General features: G+C 45.9%; 1 protein-coding gene across 1 annotated transcript in view; it reads right to left on the bottom strand.

Moving 5' to 3' along the window:
* Positions 1-478: 478 nt before the first annotated feature.
* Positions 479-25,969, bottom strand: part of asah2 (N-acylsphingosine amidohydrolase 2) — a 186,408-nt gene continuing 160,917 nt past the window's right edge. The window contains exon 21 of the mRNA XM_038773535.1: positions 479-2,205. Coding sequence (XP_038629463.1) covers positions 2,022-2,205 — 184 coding nt within the window. The 3' untranslated portion in view covers positions 479-2,021. The remainder of the gene's footprint in view (positions 2,206-25,969) is intronic.

Genomic DNA, 25,969 nt, shown 5'->3' with positions numbered 1-25,969 from the left:
CCCAAAGTGTGGGTTTGGGTGGGGTGCTCTTTCCAAGAGCCGGTGCAGACTCGTCGGGCCCAATGGCCTCCTTTTGCACTGTAAATTCTTAATTCTATGATTGTGACAGATAGGAATATTTATAGTATCTGTTCACTAGAGTTTTTTTTTTTTAATTTAGATTACCCAATTATTTTTTCCAGTTAAGGGGCAATTTAGCGTGGCCAATCCACCTACTCTGCACATTTTTGGGTTTGTGGGGGCGAAACCCACGTAGACACGTGGAGAATGTGCAAACTCCACACGGACAGTGACCCAGAGCCGGGATCGAACCTGGGACCTCAGCGCCGTGAGGCGGTTGTGCTAACCACTGCGCCACCGTGCTGCCCCTGTATATTAATACAATGTTAACATCTGTGTTAAAACAGCGGATATTCCAAACCAGTGTGGTGAGCATATACCTACTAAAATCTATCTTTTGACTGCAGTCTTTATTTTCTTATGATTTAATATCAAAATTGCTTATTCATTCAAATCACATTTTGCACATGGATTTTACCAATCAAGGTAATATCGTTTCATGTTATACTTCTAACTTTCTTACCAGATTTGTACATTTACTGACAATTCACAACAAATCTTAATGCAAACAGATCGACCTGCCTTTCAAAATTATCTATTTTTTTCACAACCAAAGCTTTATTTGTTGTATTGGGGTCTTTGGACATGGTTTCTCAACTGGAGACAATAGTTTATTTTCCAGTTTTTGCAAGATAAAGCATACAAATCAATTCTGCATGTGAATCTAAACAATGTCAAGATGATAACTGAATTTAAACTCATTGCAAAAGTGGTGAAGGAACTATGCCATGAACATCACAATCATTAAAATACTTAAATCAGGATAAACCTTGGCATGATTACTGATTGGTGGAACATACAGCAATAAATCCAAAATGGCTGCCACAGAGTTGTTTTGGCAGAATATTGGCAAGGTGGTGATGTCATGATTTCATTATACTGGCAAAATCCACCTCAAAGAAGTGAAGGTTGACACAATATCTGTTCGCTAAGAATTAGCATTCCTCTTAATGTACTATTCTTCAAGTTAAAGCAGTTCAATTGTACATCTGTGAGTAGACACCCCATTAAGATAATGGGTACTTGATGAATTTATATTTAAAAATGTTGTTTAAACACTTGAGCATTTCCCACTTTTTAATGTCAATAATCATAAATGTCTTTTAATCTGCAAATCAGAAGTCATAAAGTTTTTTGTTGGGGGCTAATGTCTGCAATTTTAATCCTAACAGCAGTTTAATATAAGTGAATGAAGACTACTGAATATGAGTGCGCTAATGCAAGGTTTAGAAAGCTAAGCTATACTTGCTTTGTTAATATTGGTTTTTATTTAATTAAATAGCAAAGTAACTGTGTAAATGTTTAATGATTCTGTGCTTTCAATTAGAAAAGGCAAATCAAATACAACTAATTGAATCTAATTTTCTTTTACTAATTGACACTCTTGCTTCGGGAATACTTATTATTTAGGGCTTAAACCAACTATTCCATTGCCACCAAAGACAATTCCAGATAGTGCTCTGTTGTGGTGGATACAATTTCAGGAATTTTAAATGTGTTCGGTTCTCTGTTTCATATCAATGCACAAGATATATTGAAAAATATTCCCAATCTAAACCAAGGCCATTTGTCATGAGATAAAAAAATAAGCTTTGTCAATATTATTATTTCATTTATTTTACTGACTAATTATTAACTACACATTCAGTGTGGAAAAGTTACGCAATCTTGCAGATGTTACTACAATTTATCGATGTTTTTGCATCGTTCAAAAATTCTCGTCTTATTTCTGTCCCTGAAATGTGCTTTGTGACAATCAATAATGAATCATTCAGCCAGACTGTGAGTATGATACCCATTTTTATCTTTTAAATTCAGTACACCAGAGTAAACAGAATTTTTAAGAAATCAATTTGAATTTAAATTGCAAAATGTGAACGTGATGTTATAGTTTATGAGTTTCACTTTCTCACTTCAAAAGTGGAAGACGAGCCCTCATAAGGAGTGAAGACTGGTTTCAGAAACTGGAGTGTCTTAAAATGGCCAAAATGACGGATTTTGTATGTTCCAATCTCTGCAGTGTAAGGGATGTGCCAGGCCACTGTGACATTGCTATAACCTTTGGGTGCTTTGTTCCAGTACAATCTAAAAACAAAAACAAACCACAGTTAGATAATGCAAACTCTCAAGTCAAGCTGCAGGGAGCTTGCTGATCAATGTGCACAAGGAAAGGGTCACTGGTACTCATCAGAGTAGTAATTCACCTTGGGTGATGGCCCTTGAGAAGGCCATCAAGGGAGTAGTGAGCTGCCTTCTTGCGCCACTGCAGTCCAGTGATGAAGAACTTTGAAGATAGTGCTGCTGAGAATGTCTCTTCTGCTTCTTTTGGCAATAATCTTAAATAGTGTTCTTGATTCTTCCACCAATGGGAACAATTTTTCCCTATCCACTTTGTCCAGGCCAATCATGATTTGAATAGCTCTATCAAACCACCTCTATAGCTTCTCGAAGAGAAATAGTCACAATCGCTCCAATCTATCTACACGACTGAATTTCCACATACCTCGAGCCGTTTTTCTGAATCTTTTCTACACTTTCACTACTTCCTTCACATCATTCCGAAAATTGGCACCTAGAACTGGACACAATACTTCAGTTGAGGACAAACCAGTGTTCTATATAGGTTTAACATAATCCCCTGACTTTTATACTCCATGGCATTGTTCATAGAATCATAGAATTTACAGTGCAGAAGGAGGCCATTTGGCCCATCAAGTCTGCACCGGCTCTTGGAAAGAGCACCCTACCTAAGCCCACACCTCCACCCTATCCCCGTTACCCAGCAGCCCCATCTGACCTAAGGACAATTTAGCATGGCCAATCCACCTAACTTGCACATCTTTGGACTGTGGGAGGAAACCGGAGCACCCGGAGGAAATCCACGCAGTCACGGGGAGAACGTGCAGACTTCGCACAGACAATGACTCAAGCGGGAACCGAATCTGGGAACCTGGCGCTGTGAAGCCATAGTGTTCACCACTATGCTACCATGCTGTTAGGGAGGGAGTTCCAGGATTTTGCCTCGCTTGGGTCACTGTCTGTGTGGAGTTTGCAAGTTCTCCCCGTGACTGCGTGGGTTTCGTCCCACAGTTCTTCATGGTATATGACCTAGACCTTGATGCACAGGGCTCAATTTCAAAATGTGTGGATGATACAAAACTTCTTAAAAATAAATTTAGAGTACCCAATTATTATTTTTTTCCAATTAAGGGACAATTTAGCATGGCCAATCCACCTAACCTGCACATAGTCCCAACACTAACCTACAGACAGCTGCACTACAAACCTTCCTCCAGTCCAAAAAACAACTGTCATATTACCACTACTGGTAACATATTATATTTTTTGCCTTTTCATGCAAGATAGCTTTTCTTAAAGATAAATCTTTCATATGTTTCATTAATTTTTGTCTTGCAGTGCAGATCAAATTTTTCTCTGACATCATATTTAGTTTTATCTTCATCCGTTGCGAATTGAAAGGAGTTATACAGTTCTATGGCTTGTGGACCAGCCATCGTTAGGACTAATGCTAGTTTCTGATTATCACTCGCATTGTCTAAATCGCATGCAGACAGATATGGCTGAAACTGTTGTTTGAAAACTTTCCAGTTAACATCTAGTTTACCAGATATCTTGAGCTGTCGTCGAGATTGGACTTTCTCCACGAGTTTGGGATTCTTTGGTGTTTTGCAGTAACAGGTCTGTAAGCTGTCTATTCTTTGAAGTCTGAGTCACATGTGAGTTTCTGTTAGCTAGATTCTAACTAATCTATCTAAATAACTTCAGTCGTAACCTGGTACCATGTTATATTACCACTACTGGTAACATATTATATTCTTTGCCTTTTCCTCCAAGATAGCCAGATATGTAGTGTTGACAAAGAATATACAAATAAGAAGATTGAATCAAAACTCATTTATTTAACACTACTAACTAAAATGAAGTCCACGCACTCTACTGAGTTATAGATAATAAATAAATGATATTGAATCTGTACTACCATATTCAATATTCTATCTAACTACTAAACTACACTACAACTTGACCTTGTGCTATATATCTCTATTCAACTTTCACTCCGCTCTCTTCATGTTCTCTTCAGCTTCTCCCAGAATTCCTAGAGAGGCTTTCTTATATATAGTGAATTAGTAACACCCTCTAGTGTTTGATTTACATATAGATTCAATTATTAACCCTTCACTATACTGACAATATACATATCCTTACAATAACCTTTAATCATAACTCTGTCTCCTGTCACTCAGTCAGTTTAGTATTCATATCGCTACTGTCCCATTTTTAAAATTCATTTTACAGGATGTGGGCATCGCTGGTTAGGCCAGCATTTATTGCCCATCCCTTGTTACCCTTCAGAAGGTGGTGGTGAGTTGCCTTCTTGAATTGCTGCAATCCCTGAGGTGTAGGTACACCCACTGTGCTGTTAGGGAGGCAGTTCCAGGATTTTGCCCCAGAGATAGTGAAGGAACAGCAATATATTTCCAAGTCAGGGTGGTGAGTGACTTGGAGGGGAATCTCCAGGTAGTGGGATTCCCAGGTATCTGCTGCTCTTGTACTTCTAGATGGAAATGGTCATGGGTTTAGAAGGTGCTGTCTAAGAAACCTTGGCGAGTTACAGCGGTGCATTTTTAATTCCATGAGGTTTGCCCACAATCTGTCATGCAACACTTTATCGAATGTCTTTTGGTAATCAACTTACGTCACATCAACAGTATTACCCTCATCCACCCACTCTGTTACCTCTTCAAAAAGAAATTCCAAGTTAATTTAACACAATTTGCCCTTAACAAATCCAGATCGGTTCTCTTTAATTAACCCTCAGATGCCCAAGAGACTATTAATTTTGCCCTGAATTATCATTTCTAGAACATTCCCCACCATTGAAGTTAAACTAAATCTTCTGTCATTGCTGGGCTTTTATATGCAGCCTTTTTTGAACAAGGATTTTAACTTATACAAATGTCCAGGCCTTTGGCACCATCCTTAAGACTAATGAAGATTTGAAAATTATGGCCAGTGCCTCTGCAATATCCGCCCTCTTCCTTCACTATGCTTGAGTGCATCTCATTCGGTGCCGTATCAACTTTAAGCGCAGATGGCCTATCCAATACTGCCTCCTTATTAAATGCAAACCCTTCAAGTGTTTGAGTTATCGTCCCTTTCACCATGAGCTGCATGGCGGTAAAGACAGATGCAAAGTATTAATTTAATACCTCAGTTGTGCCCCCTGCCTCTATGTGCAAATTTCCATTCTGGACCCAAATCGAACCGCTCCTCCTTTTACAACCTTTTTAATATAACAGTCTTCAATATGTTGGGCTACAGCAAGTACTGGAAAACTGTGGTTGAACATATTTCTGGAGGTCTCATCAGGCTCCTGATCAAACAATTTGATGATGTCGAACTGTTACATAAACAGCATTTTAATCACCTCCCCAATAAGTTTAAAACTAAAATATGGAAAATGAAAGAAAAATAATTTTTTAAACTTCCTATAAGTTTTCTCCTGGTTTGCTCATGGTAATGCTCCAGAGATTAATCCTCAATTCCTGGAGCTACCAGGACAATCCTGAACGGTTGGAAACCTTAACCAACATACTTAGTAACTTTATTCTACCTCTTCCTGCAGACAAGTATTGTTGGTTTTGAAGTAGTAACCAATTAAAGCATGAACACTTTCTATTTATCTGCATAATCTTTTAAATCCATCAACTCGTACACCTTCAGTTGACTAAGCTACAAATACACACGTCCTCATTGTTCATTTAATACATTTAAACTGAAACCTTTAAGATCCTGAAGGGTATTCACAAGGTGGATGTGGAGAGAATGTTTCCTCTTGTCAGAGAATCTAGCTCTAGGGATCACTGTTTAAAAATAAGGGGTGCTTATTTAAAACAGAGTTGAGAATTTTTTTTTCTCAGAGGGTCGTGAGTCTCTGGATCTCTTGCTCAAAAGGCAGTGGAAGCAGAGTCTTTAAATGTTTTTAAGGCAGAGGTAGACAGGGGTTAGGCAGGAATGTGGGATTGAGGTTACAAACAGATCAGCCATGATCTTATTGAATGAGGGAGCAGGCTCGAAGGGCCGAGTGGCCTATTCCTGCTTGTACGTACTCTGTTTCAGTCACAGATTAGCCTGCACAGTAAATGCACTTTCAAACACATTTATTTCAGATCTTAAATAATTTCTAGCTTTGCAACATACGTCCCGTATACCTATCTCCTTGCAGAGTATGGTTTGAACCGTGATAATCTCCTGACATCTGCACAAATTCATAGTGCTGATGAAAGTCTCTTACAGACCCCTGAGCCAATCAGCGAACGATTGTCAGAGGTCACTGAATCAGCTTGAGCAGACAAGGTTCCTTGCGGCAAATGGGCTACAGTTTCTTAACATCAGTTCTACCTTTTAGATAGTGCTCGTAAACATCAGAATCATAGAGTCTCGACAGTGCAGAATGAGGCCATTTGGCCCATTGAGTCTGCACCAACACTTTGAAGGAAAGAGTTCCACTTGCCTGCCCTATCCTCGTAAACCCACCTAACCTCTACATCCCTTGACATTAAGGGGTAATTTTATCATGGCCAATCCACCTAACCTGCACATCTTAATAATCATGAACATCTTTTATTCTCACAAGTATGAAGTTACTGTGAAAAGCCCCGAGTCACCACATTCCGGCGCCTGTTCGGGTAATCTGGTACGGGAATTGAACCCGCGCCGCTGGCCTTGTTCTGCATTACAAACCAGCTGTCTAGCCTACTGAGCTAAACCAGCCCTCTTTTGGACTGTGGGGGTAAATTGGAGCACCCGGAGGAATCTCACGCAGAAACAGGGCGAAAGTGCAAACTCCGCACAGACAGTAACCCAAGGCCGGAATTGAACCTGGGTCCCCGGCGCTGTGAGGCAGCAGTGCTAACCACTGTGCCACTGTGCGACCCCGACATTTTATTGGGACAATTTAAATAGGCCAAAGACAATATTCCTATTTTTAACATATGCCTGGTGTAAATGAGATAATTTTGCTTCAGGTACATACAGCCAATAATATGCAATGCTCACAGCAAAGAAAAACGCAGACAGCAACAGGACGTTTTAAGTTCTCATTTGAAACTGATGGACATATATTTACAAAGACACTTTGCTCCTAAATCACCAAGATAACCACAAAGGGAAACAAGAATTTAGGATCATGTGTTACATTGCAAATGCATTTAAACTGGCCTGTGGCCAATTGTGGGTGAAATTAGTTTTAAGCGTACAAACCCCACCCCCCCTCACCCCACCAAGGTGTTGGATTTATACCTACAATTTTATTGTAGTTTAAATCACTGCAGTTACTCATTGGGTCAGAAATATTAAGCTATGGCGCAAATTATCTGATCCTTCCCTTCGTATTCTCAACACTAAACCAGCAGCTCACATTTATTTTTAGAATTCCTTTGAATCGGGAGGCGGCATGGTAGCAAAGTGGTTAGCACAGTTGCTTCACAGCTCCAGGGTCCCACGTTCAATTCCCGGCTTGGTTCACTGCCTGTGCGGAGTCTGCACCTTCTCCCCGTGTCTGCGTGGGTTTCCTCCGGGTGCTCCAGTTTCCTCCCACAGTCCACAGATGTGCAGGTTAGGTGGATTGGCCATGCTAAATTGCCCTTAGTGTCCAAAAAAGATTAGGTGGGGTTACTGGGTTACGGGGATGGGGTGGGCATAAGTGGGGTGCTCTTTCCAAGGGCCGTTGCAGACTCGATGGGCCAAATGGCCTCCTTCTGCACTGTAAAGTCTATATAAAAGAAAGAATCCTCACAGGCACTTCTGCACAATTTTAAGTGATGTCTGTGTGCCCTTCGCTCCCTGGTAAACAAATTCAAGTTCTGCCCTTACGTTATGGGTAAAATGGATGGGGTGGTTGACATTGCTCCAGTCCTGGTATCCCCCGCAAATATTTTGTCCTGTCAACTAGGGATATTAATTTCATGATTTAGTCAGAAAGGAGCTTCACCACTGTGGCGCTAACAATTGCACACAAAGACTCGAGACATGTACAATCGAGGCTTTATTGCTGTGTGATGCTATTCCTCCAGCAGCGGCAGCTGTAGAATAGGATCTCAGTGACTCACACGCATATTTATACACAAGCTCCCTGTGGGCGGAGCTAGCCAGCAGGGGCTTACCGGAGGAACCTGTATTACAGGTACAGCCATACATCCCCCTACTGCAAGTACACATATCTACAGTGGTTATATCACCACATTCACCCCCTGTAAAAAATGAGTCCGGCAGGGGTGACGTGTAAATATAATACAAAGGATGATCTATTTGCAAAAGGGTTCAAACAAAGAAAACCAAGAGTCCATCCGGTTAGCAGGTTACAGGTTGAGCCGAATGGGCGGTCGAACGTTCCGCTGTGATCGGCGTAGCTGTGGTGGCGACGTCGGCACAGACGGTGATGTCAACGATGGTGCAGGTGCTGGCGGTGTTGGTGCTGGCCGCTGGCGGGATGACTCCGAGAGTGAGCCGAAATCTTCCGTGTACTTCAGTGTGGGCAGGGGGAGGACGGATGGACCTGGTGGGGACGAATATGGGGGCACCGGGGAAAAGGAGGGTGGCGCGGAGGGGAAAAGGGGCGTGGACATGGGATCGGCACCTGAGGGAGCCAGGTCCCGGAGCGAGACAGTGTCCTGGCGGCCATCAGGGAACTCCACATAGGCATACTGAGGGTTGGCGTGGAGAAGGCGTACTTTGTCCATCAGGGGTTCCGCCTTGTGGTACCGGACATGCCTACGGAGAAGGACTGGGCCCGGAGTCGTGAGCCAAGTCGGGAGCGACACCCCGGATGTAGACTTCCGAGGAAAGGCAAAAACACGTTCATGGGGTGTACTGTTAGTTGCAGTGCACAGTAGTGACCGAATGGAATGGAGCGCGTCAGGGAGGACCTGCTGCCAGCGAGCAGCTGGAAGGTTCCTGGACCGTAGGGCCAGCTGGACGGCCCTCCATACAGTCCCGTTCTCCCTCTCTACCTGCCCGTTTCCCCGGGGGTTGTAGCTGGTCGTCCTGCTGGAGGCGATACCCCTGCTGAGCAGGAACTGGCGCAGCTCATCACTCATGAACGAGGATCCCCTGTCACTGTGGATGTAGTCGCCGAAACCAAACAGAGTCAAAATGGAATCCAGGGCCTTGATGACGGTGGCAGACGTCATATCCGGGCATGGGATTGCAAAGGGGAACCTAGAAAATTCATTGACCACACTAAGGATGTAGGTGTTGCATAGGTGTCAGTAGAGGGGAGGGGCACTTTGAAATCCACACTGAGGCGTTAAAAGGGGCGGCACGCTTTCACCAGGTGCGCGCTATCTGGCCGGTAGAAGTGCGGCTTGCACTCGGCACAGACCTGGCAGTCTCTGGTGACTGTCCGTACTTCCTCGGCGGAGTAGGGCAGATTGCGGGCTTTGATTAGATGGTACAAGCGAGTGACCCCCAGATGGCAAAGGCTCTCGTGCAAGGCACGGAGCTGGTTCACTTGTGCGCTGGCACATGTACCTCGGGAGAGGGCGTCTGGGGGCTTGTTGAGCTTGCCGGGGTGATACAAGATCTCGTAGTTAAAGGTGGAGAGCTCAATTCTCCACCGCAAGATTTTGTCATTCTTGATCTTGCCCAGCTGCGTGTTGTTGAACATGAAGGCTACCGACCGTTGGTCAGTGAGGAGAGTGAATTTCCTCCCGGCCAGGTAATGCCTCCAGTGCTGCACAGCTTCAACGATTGCCTGGGCCTCCTTTGCAACAGAGGAATGTCGAATTTCGGAGGCGTGGAGGGTGCGTGAAAAGAATGCCACGGGTCTGCCTGCCTGATTCAGCGTGGCGGCAAGAGCGACATCTAAAGCGTCGCTTTCTACTTGAAAAGGCAGTGTCTCATCTACTGCGTGCATCCCGGCCTTGGCTATGTCAGATCGAATGCGGGCAAAGGCCTGTTGTGCGTCAGCCGTGAGGGGAAAATGTGTGGACTGGATAAGTGGGCAGGCCTTGTCCGCGTATTGTGGGACCCACTGGCCGTAATAAGAACAGAACCCCAGGCAGCGTTTGAGGGCCTTGGGGCAGTGGAGGAGTGGAAGCTCCATGAGGGGGCGCATGCGGTCGGGGTCGGGCCCCAGTAGTCCGTTTTGGACAACATAGCCGAGGATGGCTAAGCGGTCTGTGCTGAACACGCACTTCTCCTTGTTGTACGTGAGATTAAGGAGAGATGCGGTGTGGAGGAATTTAGATAGGTTGGTGTCATGGTCCTGCTGGTCATGGCCGCAGATGGTGACATTGTCGAGGTACGGGAAGGTGGCCTGCAGTCCGTACCGGTCAACCATTCGGTCCATTTCTAGTTGAAATACCGAGACTCCATTTGTGACGCCGAAGGGAACCCTAAGAAATTGGTACAGACGACTGTCTGCCTCGAAGGCAGTGTAGGGGCGGTCCGATTTACGGATGGGGAGCTGGTGGTAGGCGAATTTCAGGTCAATAGTAGAGAAGACCCAGTACTGTGCAATCTGATTGACCATATCAGATATGCAGGGGAGAGGGTACACGTCGAGCTGCGTGTACCGGTTGATGGTCTGGCTGTAGTCCACGACCATCCTGTGCTTCTCCCCGGTCTTAACCACTACCACCTGGGCTCTCCAAGGGCTGTTGCAGGCCTCGATGATACCCTCCCGAAGCAGCCGCTGGACTTCGGACTGATGAAGGCCTTGTCCTGGGTGCTGTACCGTCTGCTCCTGGTGGCGACGGGCTTGCAATCTGCAAGAGGGAGGGAGGCTCGACCTTGAGGGTCACGAGGCCGCAAACGGTGAGGGGAGGTAGGGGTCTGCCAAATTTGAGGGTGAGGCTCTGGAGATTGCATTGGAAATCCAGGCCTAGTAAGAGTGACGCGCAGAGGTTGGGGAGAATGTACAGACGGAAACGGTCGAATTCCACCCCCTGTACAGTATGTTTAACCAGGCAGAAACCCCGGATCGGGACAGAGTGGGAACCGGAGGCGAGAGAGATCTGCCGGTTGGCGGGATGGACCGCAAGGGAATAGCGCCTTACCGTGTCCGGGTGGACGAAGATCTCGGTGCTCCCGGAGTCGATGAGGCAGGAGGTCACGTGGCCGTTGACCAGCACCGTTGTGGAAAGGGTGCCAGGTTGCGAGGACGCGACTGGTCGGGCGTAACGGAGGCGAGTAACGGGCGATTGGCAGTCGAGTCTGATGAGTCCGACAAGTAGCGGTAGTGACCCGTGTCCCGTGGCCCTGTCCCGGGGGAGGGCAAAATGGCACCGTCTGGAGTACCTGTGTGGGAAAGATGGCGGCGCCCATGGAACACACGTTGTGGGGTCGGGACAAGATGGCGGTGCCCATGGAACGCACATGGCGGTGGGGGATGAAGATGGCGGCGCCCATGGAGTGCACGTGGCGGGGGCAGCCAAAGAAGCCAGTGCCCACTGATCGCACGTGGGGTCGGGGGAAGCGGTCGGCAGGGCCCATTGTGCGATCGGCTGAGGCGAGGGGGGGAACGGGGGCGCGATAGCGGCAACCTTCCGGGACTGACACACCGCTGCAAAGTGGCCTTTCTTGCCAAAAGCTTTGCAGGTCACGGTGCGGGCCGGGCAGCGTTGGCGGGGGTGCTTCTGCTGACCGCAGAAGTAACAGCGGGGACCCCCAGGGAGCACGGTGCGGCGAGCAGCGCAGGTGTAGTGCGCGGGGGCAGTTGCTGGGGTGGCCGGTTGCGGGGTCCACGAGGGGTAGGACGGGTGGGCCGAGTGGCTAGCGGAGTAAGATCGTGCACTACGGGAGGCGGCCGTCATTGAAAGCGCCGGAGTCTTTGTGGCCGCGAGGTCGAGGGCGGCCCCTTTCAGCAGTCGTTGCCGGATGGGGTCCGATGCAATGCCTGTAACAAAGGCATCGCTCATGAGTAAATCAGAATGTTCTGTGGCTGTGAGGGCCCGGCAGTCGCAGTCTCGTACCAGAGGTATAAGGGCCCTCCAGAAGTCCTCAATCGACTCACCCGGATGCTGGACACGAGTAGAGAGTAGATGTCCCGCAAACAGGGTGTTCGCCGGTTGTGCATAGTTCTCCTTGAGCAGTTCCATAGCTCTGGCGTAGTCAGGCGCATCTCGAATTAGCGGCAAGATACTGGAGCTAAGTCTTGAGTACAGGAGTTGTCTTTTTTCAGCCTCCATCGGGGGAGGGTCCGCTGAAGAGATGTAGGCCTCGAAGACTGCAAGCCAGTGAACAAAGTCTTTCCTGGCGTGAGGCGACTGCAGATCCAGCTGCAGACGGTCAGGCTTGATCCTGATGTCCATGGTGTAAGGAAAATCACACAGCAATAAATTGTGGCGCTAACAATTGTACACAAAGACTCGAGACATAATCGAGGCTTTATTGCTGTGTGATGCTATTCCTCTGGCGGCGGCTGTAGAATAGGATCTCAGTGACTCACACGCATATTTATACATAAGCTCCCTGTGGGCAGAGCTAGCCGGCAGGGGCTTACCGGAGGAACCTGTATTACAGGTACAGGCATACATCCCCCCACTGCAAGTATACATATCTACAGTGGTTATATCACCACAACCACAGAGGGTGCTTTTAAACATAAAGCGGGGTGGGGCGGTGCATTTGCTAAGGTTTATCACTGCAGGAATTTAAAATAAATCAGGAAAAATCCATGCAAGTAAAATTCATCATGTTGGCTTCATGGTTCCGAAAATGCGAGGGGAGGGAGGTGGGGATAAAGAGCCTGAATAAATCTCCTGTGTGATTTCGATTTATTGTCACATGTACCGAGGTACAGTGAAAAGTATTGTTCTGTGTACAGTCCAGGCAGATCGTTCCATACATGAGAAGCATAGGACATATGATGAATACAAAGACAAGACACCGGGTGAAGCATATGGGGTACAGTGCTACACAGTAGAGAAGATGTGTGGAGAGATCAGTTCAACCCATAAGAGGGTCATTCAGGAGTCTAGTAACAGCGGAAAAGAAGCTGTGTTTGAATCCATTAGTACGTGTTCTCAGAAGTTTATGTCTCCTGCCCGATGGAAGAGGTTGGGAGAAAGAATAACCCGGGTGGGGGGGGGGGGGGGGTCTTTGATTATGCTAACGCTTTCCCAAGGCAGCAAGAGGTGTAGACAGAGTCAAATGATGGGAGGCGGGTTCACGTGATGTTCTGGGCTGTGTTCATGACTCTCTGTAGTGTCTTACATGCGCATACTGTAACAGAGGGAAGTAATAGTTAGCAGATAATCCATTTGGGAGGGCATGCATTTCTTTTCTGCCTGCATCACCTACAGGGTCGGTGTGCTGAAGTTTATTCTTTGAAGTAACAAGTAGTCTCAGTCCCAAGAGTTTGTCACGTCCATCGGAATCAGCAGCAACCGGCCAGCACAAACTGAATTTGAATATATGATGATGATGTGAGTTTACCTTAAAAGATCTGAATTGCAGGCAGAGAAACAATGCCACAACATTGGGCCCTAAATTGGTGGAAATCTGACACATAGTAATGGGTAAATGCAATGAACATTTGTATCTGTTAACAGCACAGAAAATAAGAGCAGGATTAGGTCATTTGGCCCTTTGAGCCTGCCCCGCAATTTAATATGATCATTGCCGATCCTCTATCTCAACACCATACTCTCATGCTCTCCCCATACCCCTTGATACCTTTAGAGTCTAGAAATCTATCTATTTCCTTTTAAATATACTCAGTGACTTGGCCTCCACAGCCTTCTGTGGTAGGGAATTCCACAGGTTCACCACCCTCTGAGTAAAGAGGTTTCTGCTCATGTCAATCCAAAATGGCTCGTAAACATAATCCTGAGACTGTGATCCTTTGTTCTCAACCTCTCAAACCAAAGGAAACGACTTCCCTGCATCTAGCCTGTCCAGACCTGCCAGAATTATATACATTTTTATCAGATCCCCACCCATTCTTCTAAATTCCATTGAATACAGGCCCATTCAACTCAATCGCTCCTCACATAACAATCTTGCCATCTCAGGAATCATGCTGGTGAACACTTGCTCTACTCCCTCTAAGGCAAGTATATCCTTTCTTACTGGTCACAGGAGTCCGTTTTGTGAGTGTGAAGAATAACTATTTACTGTTTAAGCACACTATATACACAAAACATTCAGGTTCCAGCTGGGCCTATCCTCGCTCGACTCCTATCTGGACCAGCTTTTATGTTAGAGTCCAATTATCTCAGCGGAGAAGTTGGTATTCCACGAGGCTCATGGGGAGGATAATCGGCCCATCCCCACAGGTCTTGTGCAGGTTATAACACTTAGGTCAGGATTAGCCTTCAAGTAAGGAGCCTTTCAAGCTCACCCATTGTTTCTGTGAGAAAACACAGACAAACCCAAAACAAAAGACGCCCTCCCTGCAATCTACCCCGATATGGCCCACCATGGATGTCCACCATAGAGATTTCATCTATTGGTGGCAGCACGGTAGCACAGTGGTTAGCACTGTTGCTTCACAGCTCCAGGGTCCCAAGTCTGATTCCCAGCTTGGGTCACTGTCTATGCAGAGTCTGCATGTTCTCCCCGTGTCTGCGTGGGTTTCCTCCAGGTGTTCCGGTTTCCTTCCACAGTCCAAATATGTGTAGGTTAGGTGGATTGCCCTTAGTGTCCAAAAAGGTTAGGTGGGGTTATTGCGTTACGGGGATTGGATGACGGTGTGGGCTTAAGTGGGGTGCTCTTTCCAAGGGCTGATGCAGACTTGATGGGCTGAATGGCCTCCTACTGCACTGTAAATTCTATGATTCTATGATTAGCTTCTATTCCTAAACTTATCCTTTGATCTGAAAATTATATGGATAGTTTAATATAGTCACTGTTTTACCCTTTGCTTTCAATAGGGAACCATCTGAACACTTTAAACTCCTTCTCTAAGGGCACTTTTTATGCAAGCATCTCAGTTCCATCAAGAGCTTAATCCAATTTTTCCCATTTCAAACTCTGACCTCATTGAGTAAATGTTGACTATCCTTTGAATTTGGGGTGTTTACCATATTCAAACCCAGCTTTTCTCCCACTTGCCCCACATTTAAAAATTAAATTTCCCCAAAGCTAAAAGTTCCTTCATCATGAAATTAGATGTTTTCATCACACCAGACAGGTGTGATTCATCTGAAGGACAATTATTAGACCCATAATGTTTTCACTAATTGGACATCCTTTTATCTGCTCTGCTTGCCGCTTTGCAGTCATGCTTTCTGATTTTCATGAGCCATATTCGGTCTTCTGTTTAAATCAGTTCTAACACAATAACTACACAAATAAGGATTCATTGTGATTTAAATGGCTACATAGAAAGTGCTCCAGGCAGAGAGGTCTGGGCTTGGGGAATAACATGCTCAAGGAAACCAATATGTCTCGGACTTCACTATGTAGCATGGTAAGTACCACTTGGAGACATTTGGTCAGTATAATACAGAAACTGTTGTGATGAATGCCTCAGAGTAAGCTGATTTGCCCACTGTAATTTAAGTTGAGGTAAAACAATGTTTATCCTGAGAAAGGTGGAAGATGTTTAATTGATGGCTGGACTACACCAAAACAAATCAACTTTAATGTGTTGCTATGGCAATAGTTTTGAAAGCTGCACAACTTAGAATTCACAGTATGCAGCTCGCATTACAATAGTGATTTTCATTGGGAGTTTTTAACTTCAAATATATTAGTTACATTGTTAATATGCCAATAATATGCACAAACAATATGTGCAGGGTATCATGGGATTATATTAAAAGTAAAAATAAAGTCTATTTTGAAGTACTCACTTGTGGGTTTATCCTAGTGGTCTTATCAACTAATATGATACTATCGATAACATGCACAGGGAAATTGCAAAGGGTAGTGCTGTAGAGTGTTATTATGATATTCTTATTTAAATCTATTGCTGATGTCATCAGTACGTGCTGTGATGTCATTAGTTCCTGTGTAAATACTGCTATTAGTTCCAATTCTATTCTGCTACTGTTATTTCGATGTTTAACTAGCTGTTCCCCATTTTTGAGTCCATACTGTATTTTAAACTTCATTATTTTTATATATTAAAGAAAATTAGCGTTAAGTTTAAGATTAACACGTTTCGACTACCTTTTTCTGGTCAAGTTACCACATCTTTTTGGCGATCAGAATTTAAAAAATTCAAGTTTCAGCACATTCAACACAAAGTGTTGCTAAATTTACTGTCGGAAGACAAGTTAGCAGCACCAGGCTACGTTTGGGTCGATCAGTAAGTTCGAAGAAGAGAACAAGAACTGGACTGACTATGTGGAAAGGTTGGAACACTTCCTTGTCAAATGGGATTGCAGACGAGGGTAGAAAATGTTCAATTCTCCTGAGTGTGTGTGGGACGAAGACTTATAAGCTAGTGAGAAATCTAGCTATATCATGGAAACCAGGGGGCATTTCATTTGTAGATTTAGTTACACTCGTTCAGAATCACCACAATCCTAAGCCCTCAGTTGAATGTTTCAAATTCCATAGTCATTTTCAGAAGATGGGATAGTGTGTAGCTGACTTTGTTGCTGAATTGCGGCAGCTATCTGAACATTGTGAATTTGGGGCAGTTTTGGGAGATATGCTTTGGGACAGATTAGTTTGTGGCATTCAGTGGTGTTTGCCGGGAGAAGCCACACTTACTTTTAAGGAGGCTCTAGAAATTTCTCAGAGCATGGAAATGGCTGCTAATAACGCAAAGAATTTCAGAAATGCACTGCATTAAGTAGAAAAAGAAGTTGCAAGTAAAAAGGTGAAGACAGTGGAGTATTTTAGGTGTAAAGGGTCCTACTATGTGAATCATTGTAAGTTTATGGATGCTGTTTGTCACAAGTGCAACAAGAAGGAGCATTTTGTTAAGATGTGCCGGGGTGCTAAGAGAAAGAAGAAGGCTGAGAAGGGAACTTCAAATGCAAGGGAGCCTCAGTCGATAGTGCCTTCCCTGGAAAGCTCAGACCAGGCAGAGGAGCACTATTCTGGCATGTAATAATAATAATAATCACTTGTCACAAGTAGGCTTCAATGAAGTTACTGTGAAAAGCCCCTAGTTGCTACATTCCGGCACCTTTTCAGGGAGGCTGGTACGGGAATTGAACCCGCACTGCTGGCTTGTTCTGCATTACAAGCCAACTGTTTAGCCCACTGTGCTAAACCAGCCCCATTGTGTTTCATTTGAGTGAGGGGCTTGCAGAGCCTATTAATGCTACAGTAGAGGTCGATGGAAACAAAATCAAGACGGAGGTCGACACAGGAGCCTCTGCATTGGTGCGTTGAGGCAGACTTTGCATATAACAGCGAAGAAGCAAGCGCATGGCTCCCGGTGGCAAAAAAGGCATTGGCCCAGTCTACTCACGCATGACTGGCCCAGGAAAATTCAGTTGAACTGGGGTGAGATAAAGTACACAAAAGGGACAGGGGAGGTCATTCAGAAATATCCTGAGGTTTGCAAAGATGAACAGAGTACATTTTGGGGAGTATAATTAAATTGTTCATAGGTCATCAGGAGGAGGCATTGATGGAGTCACCAATGTAACTGCACAGATCACAGTGTAGCCACAAAACTCCTGAAGACTGATGTTTAATTAAGGCATTAGTTGAATTGTACTTCTGTCTTTTAAGGGATTTAAAATTTAAGGGGGGAGAAGTGTTATAGAGTGTTATGATTATGCATCAGTAAGTGCTGTGACATCGGGAGTGATCCTCCGGCCGCACTGCACCGGAAAAACAGCTCATCGCAGCGCAGCCATTGAAAACCAGGAAACCGCATTCCCAAGGTCTACCTAGCTCACAACGCTTCACGAGATTCAATGCAATCTCGCGAAACGTTGCAAGGTGAATTCTGCCCACAATGGACGGGATCACTTTAGTAAATCTGCATATTAGAGCGAGGCAGTAAGCCTTACGCTAATGTGCAGATTTACGAGGTACCTGAGGCTTTGAGATTCAATCCCTCCGCCTTGAGGATCTCGGGTGAGCGCCGTTTCGTACTGGTCCCCACAAACGGGGTCTCTAAAGGGATTGGAGGCCCCTAGCTGATGCACTTTGGGCAGAGTGGTGTGCTGGTACTACTGGTGCCACCTAGCTACCCTGGCAGTGCCAGCCTAATATCCTGGTAGCCTGGCATTGCCAAAGTGCCAAGATGGCTCTGCCAGCTGGCATGGGCACAACCAAGTTGGCATTGTGTGTGCTTGGGGGTTAGGGAGTGTGGGGAGAGGGCTGGGGGATCCTTCAGTATTGCGTTTCGGGGATTCTTTTGGGATCGTCGGAGATTGGGACACCATTTTAAAATGGCGCCCCTATCTCTCGCTATAATGGGGCGTTCCAGTGAGTGGAGCTCCTGATTATAAAATAAAGGGGCTACGTACGGCCGAGGCCCCATGTTCCCTATTCATGCCCCTTATTCAACACAAGTCGCATTGAATAGCCTTGCGTTTCTGGGCACTCAGAAGATCATGCCATCATTAGTTGTTACTTGTAGATATTTATATTTAATTGCCATTAGTTCAAATTCTATTTTGTTATTGTTATTTTGATGTTTAAATAGCTGATCCTGCTTTTGAGTCCATACTGTATTTTAAACTTGGTTATTTTTATATATTAAAGAATTAACCATTAATGGTTAACTCTAACTTCAAAATTAACGTGTTTTGACTAACTTTTTGTGGTCAAGTTACCACAGGTAGAATGTCTTTGATGTCTACCCATTACTCATTGCTTTCACTGGACTATATATCAAGTCAGTCCATAAATCTAGCAAAAGAACCTGTAAACAGAAGAGCTATAAATAATACAGGTTTTGACAAATTTCTTCTAGCAGGAATATCTCCTTGCCCTTCTCATTGTGATACATTTATATTTTAAGTTTTAATTGCTATTTTCACACACCAACAAGAATTGGCTCACGGCTCACGGGAGCCTGGGCTTTATAAATAAAATCATGATGGACCTTTACAAAACAGTGGTTCAGCCTCGACTGAAATGGCATGTCCAATTCTGGGCATTGCATTTTGGGAAGAATTTGAAGGCTTGAAAGAGGGTACAGAAAATATTCATGAGAAAAATTCGAGGATGGTGAGCTTGAGTTACAAGGATAGATTGGAGAAGCTGTGGTTGCTCTCAGAGAAAGTTGAGAGGAGATTTAATGGAGCCATCCAAGATCATGAGGGGTCTAGACAGAGAGAAATTGTTTCCATTGGCGAAATGTTTGAGAACTAGATGATGCAGACATAAGATAATTGGCAAGGAAACCAAAGCTGCCTTAAATAAAAGCTCTTTTACTAGGTGAATGACGAGGATCTGTAATGCACTGTCTGAAAGAATGGAGGCAGATTAAGTTGTGGCTTTTAAAAGGGAATTGGACAATCAGCTGAAGGTAAAGAAATGGCAGGGCTATGGGGAACGTGCTGGGAAAGGAGTCCAGCTCCATTGTTCTTGTAGAGTGGCAGAATGGCCTCCTTCTGTCCGGTAACCATTCTAAGTCCCAATTCATTCCTGTTTCACTATCACAACAATCAAAAGTGAATTTGTGTGTGAGACCATTGTCTGGATCTGCACTGTTAACATGTTAAATAAGCTCAGTCTCAGCTTCATTAGCTGGATTTTGCTGCCTACATTGTTTAAGTTTTCCCAGTGCTGAACTGAAGGAGAAAAAGGCTTTGAACTCGGGAATGACTCGCTCAGGTTAACAACTTCAGGACTGCACTATCACGACTTCATACGCTGTACAACTGGGAGGGTATCAGTTTGTTAATTAATCACAATGACTGTCAGTGGCAGTCATGCAAAATCTGTGTTTGGATGTAATTATTGTCCGAGCAATAGGCAGTTCAGTTACACTGGTTACTGGCAGACATGAGAATCACTGAATAGCTTATAAGTTTAAGATTGATCAAATTTCCAGCCAGTATTAGAATCAGGACAGGATTCTCCGTTCCTCAAGCTCTCGATGGCATGCTGTTCACTGGCGGCGGAATTCTCTCTTCCCACCGCTTGTCAAAGGGATTCATCATTGCAGCCACCCTATGCCGCCAGGAAACCCGTGGGCGGGGGTGCGCTGCCGGGGGCAGGGGAGGGGGGGGGGGGGGGGGGGGGGGTCAGAAAATCCCAAAGGCTAGAGAATTCTGGCCTTGAATTCTGAATCCCATTAAAACCATTGTTGCACAAGCGGGCCTACCATTTATTTCTCTTTCTGAAATATTCCATCTGTTTTTACATTGGAATCATGTAAGCACCGAAGAAGCCATTTTGGTCATTATACCTATACTGGCTTGTTCAAAGAACTATCTAATTAGTCCCACTCCCCAGCCCCTTTCCTGTAACCCAGCATTTCTTTTCTCTTCAAGTACTTCCCAACTATAATTCCCTTTTGAAAGCCATGATTGAATTTGCTTCCACGACACTCTCAGGTATTGTGGCGCGATTCTCCCAGAGAGGGAGAAATCGTAAGGCTGACGTCAAATCCGGGCGGGTTTGACGCCAGCCTCCCCCTCCCCGACCGGGAACCGATTCTGGTCCCCGGTCGGGGCTAGCATGCCGCCGCCGTAAACTCCGGCATCGCGGGCTTAATTAATTTCGTTAAGCCCGCTTGCCAGAGTTTGCGCCGGCTGACGCGTCACATGACGTCAGCCACGCATGCGCGGATTGGAAGACTCCAATGCGCGGATGACGTCATCGCGCATTTGCGCGAAACCCGCGCATGCACGGGCCGGGATGCCCCTCAGCCGCCCCGCGAAGTGATACAGCGGGGCGGCGGAAGGACAAAGAGTGCGCGGGTATCGGACCCGCTGCCCGCGATCGGTGGGCACCGTGGTACTGCCGTGCCAATCGGTGCCATGGTTTTAAAAATCGGGACTTTACAGCCGTTTTTACGAACGGCCAGACCAGGTGTGTTTGCCGTTCGTAAAAACAGCCGTAAAGGGCTTGGAACTCGGCCCATTGGCCAGCTGAGAATCGCTGCTGGCCGTAAAAAAACGGCGGCAGCGATTCGTATCGGGAGTCCGGCATGGGGGGGGGGAGAGAATAGCGGGAGGGCGTCAGACTAGCATGGCCGTAAAATTTTACGAACCCCGCTATTCTCCGCACCGTCGTGAGTGCGGAGAATTGAGCCCATGTCAGATCCTAACCACTTGCTATGTAAAAAACATTCTTCCTCGTGTAATGATGCCTGTCAATCTATTTAAATCTGTGCCCTCCAGTGCTGGACACTTCCACCAATGGAAACAATTTCCCCTTGTCTACACCCCTCATTCATTTAAAGAGGTCTATCAAATCCCTTCCCAGTCTCTCTATTCTAAGACCAGCCCCAACTCTTCCAATTGATCAAGTAGTTGAAGTTCCCCAAACTTGAAGGTGGCAGCGGGGGCGGAGCCAAGCGGAGGCCGAAGCGGCAGGCCCGAAGCCAGGGCGCGATGTTGGTGAGATTTAGAATTAGAATTAGAACAGTACAGCACAGAACAGGCCCTTCAGCCCTCAATGTTGTGCCGAGCAATGATCACCCTACTCAAGCCCACGTATCCACCCTATACCAGTAACCTAAAAACTCCCATTAACATTATTTTTTAGGACACTAAGGGCAATTTAGCCTGGCCAATCCACCTAACCCGCACATCTTTGGACTGTGGGAGGAAACCGGAGCACCCGGAGGAAACCCACGCACACACGGGGAGGACGTGCAGACTCCGCACAGACAGTGACCCAGCCGGGAATCGAACCTGGGACCCTGGAGCTGTGAAGCATTTATGCTAACCACCATGCTACCCTGCTGCCCCTAATGAGATGTCCCACATCGGATGACTCCCACCTAGAATGTGGTAAGAAGATCGAAGCCCGGTCCCAAGGAAATTCTGGAGGTATACAAAAAAAAGAAGAGAAAGAAGTTTTAAAGAAATTTGAGATTGAAGAAGAAAGGAAGAGTGACAAAAATGAAAAATAATAAGCCGTTAAAGGATGCGAAAAGCAGCGTCGAGGAAAGGAAGAAACGTGAGCTCGCCGTTGAATGAGAAGACGAGCCAAAGCGCTGACAAGGTGACGGAGGCCGGACCGCATGGTGGGGCCGCACTACCTACAGTGGAGAAGATGACCAAGGTGGCGGCGGTGGAGCTAGAAAAGCAGTTTGCGAGGCACATGGAGACTTTGAGGAAGGAGACGACGGCCACACTGAAATCATTGGTGAAGGAGGCAATCACCCCAGTGAGAGTAGCTGTGGCAAAGACATCGACCGAGGTGAGAGAGCTGGGCGAGAAGATGAAGGAAGTGGAGGAGGCCGTGTCAAGACACAGTGACCAGCTCACCTCGATGGGGGACGAGCTGCGGAGGGCGGTGGAGTTCAACAGAGGGCTCCAAGCAAAGCTTGAGGACTCGGAGAACCGTTTGAAACGGCACAATCTAAGAATTGTGGGCTTTCCCAAAGGAATAGAGGGTCCAAGGCCAACAGCGTACTTCGCTAAGAAGTTGGCGGAGCTGATGGGGGAGGGTGACAACCCCTCTCAGTACAAACTGGACCAAGCTCATCGGTCGTTAAGGCCGAAGCCCAAAGTTAATGAGCCGCCAAGAGCAGTAATCATCTGTGTCCATAAGTACTGCATGAAGGAGAAGGTGTTAAGCAGGGCGAAGCAGAAGCGCGAGGTGCAATGGGATGGTGCTGTAGTTCGGATCTACCAGGACTTGATAGTGGAGTTGGCAAAAAGACGAGCGACGTTCGGCCAAGTGAAGGTGGCACTGTACAAGAAGGCGGTGCGATTTGGTATGGTAGATGCGGCTGTGGTGAATGTATTCACCATAATGCATGCATGATACTATAACCTGTGACCTATGACCTGGAAGTGGTGATATGAATTGTTTCCAGGTACTGTACTGTAACCCTGGTATGGCTCCGCCTCTGGCTTCGCCCACACCGGGGCATATATAAGCCGGCCTCTTGTAGGCGGCATCCATTCTGTACTACTGACTAGGCAAGTTCATGACCAATAAAGCTTACTGTTCACTTGCTCTCTCTGCCTTATGGTGAATTGAAGGTATATCAGTGGCGAATCTGAGGGTGACGTATGGTGCCAAAGACTTTTATTTCGAGACAGCGGAGGCGGCTGAGGCGTTCGTGAGGGCAGAAGGCTTGGGACAGACGTGAGGAGCGGAGCTGGAAGAGAGACTGTCGACTGTGATTGGGGAGCTGGAAAACGTATAAATGTTATAACTTTCTTTCTACTGACGTGTATTGTAATTTACTTCTCTTCACATTGTTACAGAGTTTAAGTTATTAGTTGGGTTGATTGGCATTCTGTGTTGCGACGGTTATATCTTAGTTTAGTGAATTGTGCAAATTGGATTGTTGTTTTTGTTTTTTCTTTCTCTGGGACTGGGTGGGAGGGGGGGAGCCACCTGCACTAGCTAACTAAAGTCTGCTAGTGACGGAATAGTTGCACTTAAAGCTGTCCACTCAGATGTATAATTGCAATGTGTAGATCTCATTTGAGAATGAGAGATTTTACCGTGTGAATTATTCATTCAGCTTGGCAGTTAGATCCGGAACAATGGGAAGAAGTATTGTGATCAATATTCCACTTGTTACACATATCCTGGAATGGTTTACCAATCAACTGTGGACTGTTATCCATAATGATCTCTCTGGGCACATCAAATAAACTGAAAATAGCTCTTATAATATGCAAAATTGTTGTGCTTTGCTTGCTGTGCAATTGTCGAATATTGGGGTACTCTGGAAAATGGTTAATGATCATTATAAAGTCAGTGCCATAGACATGAAAGTGGTCACTTGCCATTTCACCTCAAGGATGCATGGGAACCTCATGTAGAATCAGTCGTGCTTTGTGCTAATTGGGCATATGCTCTCGTCATGCTTCACACTTCTTGATGATGACTTCACTATCGCTGTTCATACCCAACTAATAGAGTGTCTCTCTTGCGGGTCTTCTCTTTCATGTATGGGTGATTAAGTTGTTGAAGCACATTATATTGCAACGATTCCGGTACAAGGACCAGCCTGTGCCTTTAAAAATGCCTGGTTCAGCCCAATAAGGCCAAAATGGTCGCTCATGTTCGTTGACATGTTGAATTGAATCAGATGATCCTTTGATGATGGTTTTCTGCAGTTTCCGAAGTGCAACGTCTTTCTCCATTTCGCCTTGTAACTGTTGGCATTTGGGTTGCACACAATGTACCAAGGAAAGGACAGTCGGGTCCTGGACGGTCAGAGAAGGAGCTGTGAGTGTCTATCTTTCTCCAGAAAAGCTGCACAGCTGCTGTATCTCTGAACCTACAGAGAACCTGGATCAATCTATAGTGAAAACCATTAGACTGAGAGGAGAAACCTCGAGCTGAAAGCTTAAACTGAAGGAAGGTGTGCTCGAAGACAACATCTGAAACAAAGGCACATCCTTTTTACTTTCATCATTGTTTTTACCCCCTCTTTTCCCCCTCTGTGTTTGTTTGTCTACCGTGTGTGTGTGCAGAGGGTGGGGTAAGTTAAAGTTGGGGGGGGGGGTTAGGAATTAGATAATAATTAATCAGTAGTATTTGCTGCATATTTAATTATAGTTATTGTTATTAATAAAATAATTGTGTTACAAACCTGGTGACTATACTTATTGGGCAGCCAAGGGCCAAAGACGTTCGGTGTTTTTCTAAGAATCCCTTGTTAATTTCAATTGTGTTGCGACTCTGAGTCAAGTGGGGCTGGTTTCCTCCCACAAGTTCTGTTAGGTGAATTGGACATTCTGAATTTTCCCTCCGTGTACCCGAACAGGCGTCGAAATGTGGTGACTAGGGGATTTTCACAGTAACTTTATTGCAGTGTTAATGTAAGCCTACTTGTGACATTATTAATTGACCATGTTCTAGTCCAGGGGGCCGTACCACAGTTTCTATCATTTATTGATTCACTCGGAAACTTAACATACAGTGTCCAACATCAAAGAATAACCATAAGCTGTCAAGCAAATACTAGTGGACCTTCCAGAGCATTTTCCAAGGTCAAAATAAAACAAATTTTGCACAGAGTGCAATACTGCTTTCTTTAGGTAAATATAAATAAATGTATGGGAATGTGCCGTCCCTGGCGCCTATTAAGCCCCATCGAATAGTGGAAATACGCAGCTGCAGAAATTAATATGTCACAGAATTATTTTTATTTGTAAGGCCATAAGCTATAGGAGCAGACGTAGATCATTCAGCCCATCGAGCCTGCTCCACCATTCAATTAGATCATGACCAATCTGATGTGATAATCCTCAACTCCACTTTCCCACCTTATTCCGAGAACCCCTGATTCCCTTATTGATTAAAAATCAGTCTATTGCAGCCTTGAACATACTAAACAACCAGGGCCGGCCCAAAGTACCGGCAACTCGGGCAGTCGCCCGGGGCGCCATGTGCTAGGGGGCGCCAGAGACCCGGGTCCGCGCATGCGCAGTTGGGCCGGTGCCAACCAGCGCATGCGCGGTGGCCGCCCTCCCCCAGGGCGGCCCCCCCCATCCGTCCGCCCTCCCCTCCGTCCGCCCCCCTCCCCCTCGGCTCTCCCCCCCTCGGCCCCCTCCCTCACCCCCCCCTCGGCCCCGCCCCCTCGGCCCCGCCCCCCTCAGCTCCGCCCCCAAGGGCGCCGAAGTTCAGCTTGCCCGGGGCGCCAGCAATCCTAGGGCCGGCGCTGTAAACAACCCAGCTTCTACAGAATTCTGCAGTAAATAATTCCACAGACCCTACCCCCTGAGTGAAGAAATTCCTCCTCATCGGTTTAAATGGGCAAACCCTTACTCTGGGATTTTGCCCTCTGGTCCTAGACTCACCCACAACG

This window comes from Scyliorhinus canicula, chromosome 16, assembly GCF_902713615.1.
Source record: "Scyliorhinus canicula chromosome 16, sScyCan1.1, whole genome shotgun sequence".
Classification (NCBI taxonomy): Eukaryota; Metazoa; Chordata; class Chondrichthyes; order Carcharhiniformes; family Scyliorhinidae; genus Scyliorhinus; species Scyliorhinus canicula.
Note: the sequence above shows the minus strand (reverse complement) of the source record. Positions and strands in the feature narration are given on the sequence as shown.